Source organism: Trypanosoma conorhini (assembly GCF_003719485.1).
Source record: "Trypanosoma conorhini strain 025E chromosome Unknown Tco_14.4_contig_01470, whole genome shotgun sequence".
Lineage (NCBI taxonomy): Eukaryota > Euglenozoa > Kinetoplastea > Trypanosomatida > Trypanosomatidae > Trypanosoma > Trypanosoma conorhini.
Window position 1 is genome coordinate 1 of NW_021705569.1, and position 2,273 is coordinate 2,273.

General features: G+C 59.6%; 2 protein-coding genes across 2 annotated transcripts, besides 1 other annotated feature; both read left to right on the top strand.

Moving 5' to 3' along the window:
• Positions 1–520, top strand: Tco025E_10105 (uncharacterized protein; the record flags this gene model as incomplete). The annotated part of the gene is made up of 1 exon (XM_029376894.1): positions 1–520. A coding segment is annotated over one exon (520 nt), but the record flags the coding sequence as incomplete, so codon positions are not given.
• A 496-nt stretch (positions 521–1,016) lies between these two features.
• Positions 1,017–1,041: a microsatellite.
• A 303-nt stretch (positions 1,042–1,344) lies between these two features.
• Positions 1,345–2,271, top strand: Tco025E_10106 (trans-sialidase; the record flags this gene model as incomplete). Its single annotated transcript, XM_029376895.1, has 1 exon — positions 1,345–2,271. A coding segment is annotated over one exon (927 nt), but the record flags the coding sequence as incomplete, so codon positions are not given.
• Positions 2,272–2,273: the final 2 nt, after the last annotated feature.

Below are 2,273 nucleotides of genomic sequence, written 5' to 3' on the forward strand. Positions count from 1 at the left end.
GACCTCGGCGGGGGACACTAAGCAGCTTGCATTCACTATGAAATGCACGACGGAGGAAGGCAGTGTGCTGCACAATCGCTCGAAGGACGCAACCGACAACTCCACTGCAACTGATCCGCTCGGCGCGCCAGGCGTGTGTGAGTTCCAGCCACCCACTCCAGGAGGAGCTGAAGAAACGCCTGAACGCCAAACTCAGGAGCAGCCACCAACAGGCCAAGAAGCAGGAAGAACACTGGAGGCGCCTGCGGCTCCGTCAACACCGTCGGTGGCGGACAGGGCAGCAGATAGACCCGGAGGTACACAAACACCTTCAACCCCCCGAGGCCGATCTGGCACCCCCAACGCCGCCCCTTCCGCCGGCGGCAGCGATGCAACCACCACCACAGCGGCGACCACCCCCAGTCCGAGTGCTGGGAGCCACGCAAAAAGCAACGCGGACAGCAGCGCCATCAACACTCTGCTTGTGCGTGCCCCATTGATGTTGCTGCTCACGGCTGCCCTTGCCTGCGCTGCTGCGTAAGTGGTGAGGGGCAAAAGATACTCGCTCACACCCTGACAGGGACGACGCGTGCGCTTTGTGCGCCCAGTTTGCTTGTCGTCCCTGTGGGTCAATCCTCCTCTCCCTCCTGTGCTCTGAGGGATGCTTTCTTTTATTTATTGCTTCGCCGCCCCATGCACGTTCCCGCGGGCGGCGCACCCTTTTCCCCCTCTTGTTTGCTGCCGCCACCCACTCACACCCACACACACGCGGTGCCGGCCGCATTGCTGTGCGCCGCACGGATTTTGACGCAACTGAACTTTTGAAGTGCCGGCCGAACGCCGCATGAAATGGGCGAGGGATGTGTGGGCTCCTGCAGCATGGGCGATGTCTTTTCTTCTTGCAGGTGTTAAAATATACATGCATCTCTCACAGTCCTCTTGTGCTGCTGGACACGTGAGGTGAAGGAACACCACCTGCCGAAGTAATTTCTTTTATATATTTTTCTTTTGGGGGTCCTGCGGGGATTACTCACATCTCTTTTCCGTCTTTTCTTTTCTTTTGTGCCTGGGCGATGCCCACCGTTGCCGTGTGGGCCCCAGCGCCGCTGCCGCCACTGCCGTGTGGGGTAGTGGCGTTCTTAAATCCCTCTTCTGCCGGTGTGCCGAGACGCCTCTGCGTTGCCTTCCTTTTTTTCTCTGCCACTTCTCCTCCCGCACACACGCAGAAAGAAAAGAGACCAAACGCTGCTCGTTGCCGCTGTGCGCTTTGAAGGCTTCGAAGTCGCAGCAACACGCACAACCGTCACGGCCTGGGCGGATCCACCGCAAGAAGGGAAGGAAGAGAGTGAGCGGCAGCGGCCCAACATGCCCCGGCGCCTGTTCTCTTCTGCGCTGCCGCTCCTCCTCTTTTTCATATGCTGCGGCAGTGAGTCTGTGCAGGCTGATGGGCCTGTCGCAGCGACGGCCATCGATCCCTTTGCAGGGACAACACTGGTATCCGGTGCCAAGTGGGAGGAAATTAAACCCACTGAGGGGTCAGTCTGCTCGCTGCGCGACCCCAGCCTCGTGGAGGTGGGCGGCGAGGTGTTTGCCGTTGCTGCGGCCCAGTGCAGGAAGGAAGGTGCCGGCGACGGCGGCGGCTTTGCCGGGATTGCGTCGAAGCACCTCAAGAAAAGTGAAGATTATTCCTTGGAGGTCTCGGCGGCGGACGCAAGTTCATTTGGCGCACAGCTGCTAAAGAAGGGCGCGGAGGCGACGGACGTAATGCAACCGACAACAGTTGTGCACGGCAGAAATGTCTACATGCTGCTGGGAAACTACAGCCGTGCATCGTCTGCAAGTCAAGTTTCCGGAAAAACTGGCTGGAATCTTTTGCTGGTGAAGGGAACTGTCACTGGAGACGGTGAGGCGATGAAAATCCAATGGAGTGAGACCCATGCGGTGCAGCCTGAAGCCCACGCAAGTCTCAACTCCCTGACGCGGCTGGCTGGCGGCGGAGGCTCGGGCCTTGTGCTGAGTGACGGCACGCTTGTGTTCCCCATGCAGGCCACGGACAAGACGGCTGGGACGAGTGTTCTGCTGGTCATGCGCTTTACTGCGTCAGAGAAGAAATGGACGCTTTCGTACGATACGACCGGCGCGAGCTGCAGCGACCCATCCGTCGTGGAGTGGGAAAAAAACAAGTCCTCGCGATGGCTCCCTGTGCGGGCGGCTACTATGAGGTGCACGCGACCTCTTGGGGAGCGAGAAACTGGTTTGATGTGGGAGAGCCGATTTCCCGCGTGTGGGGCACC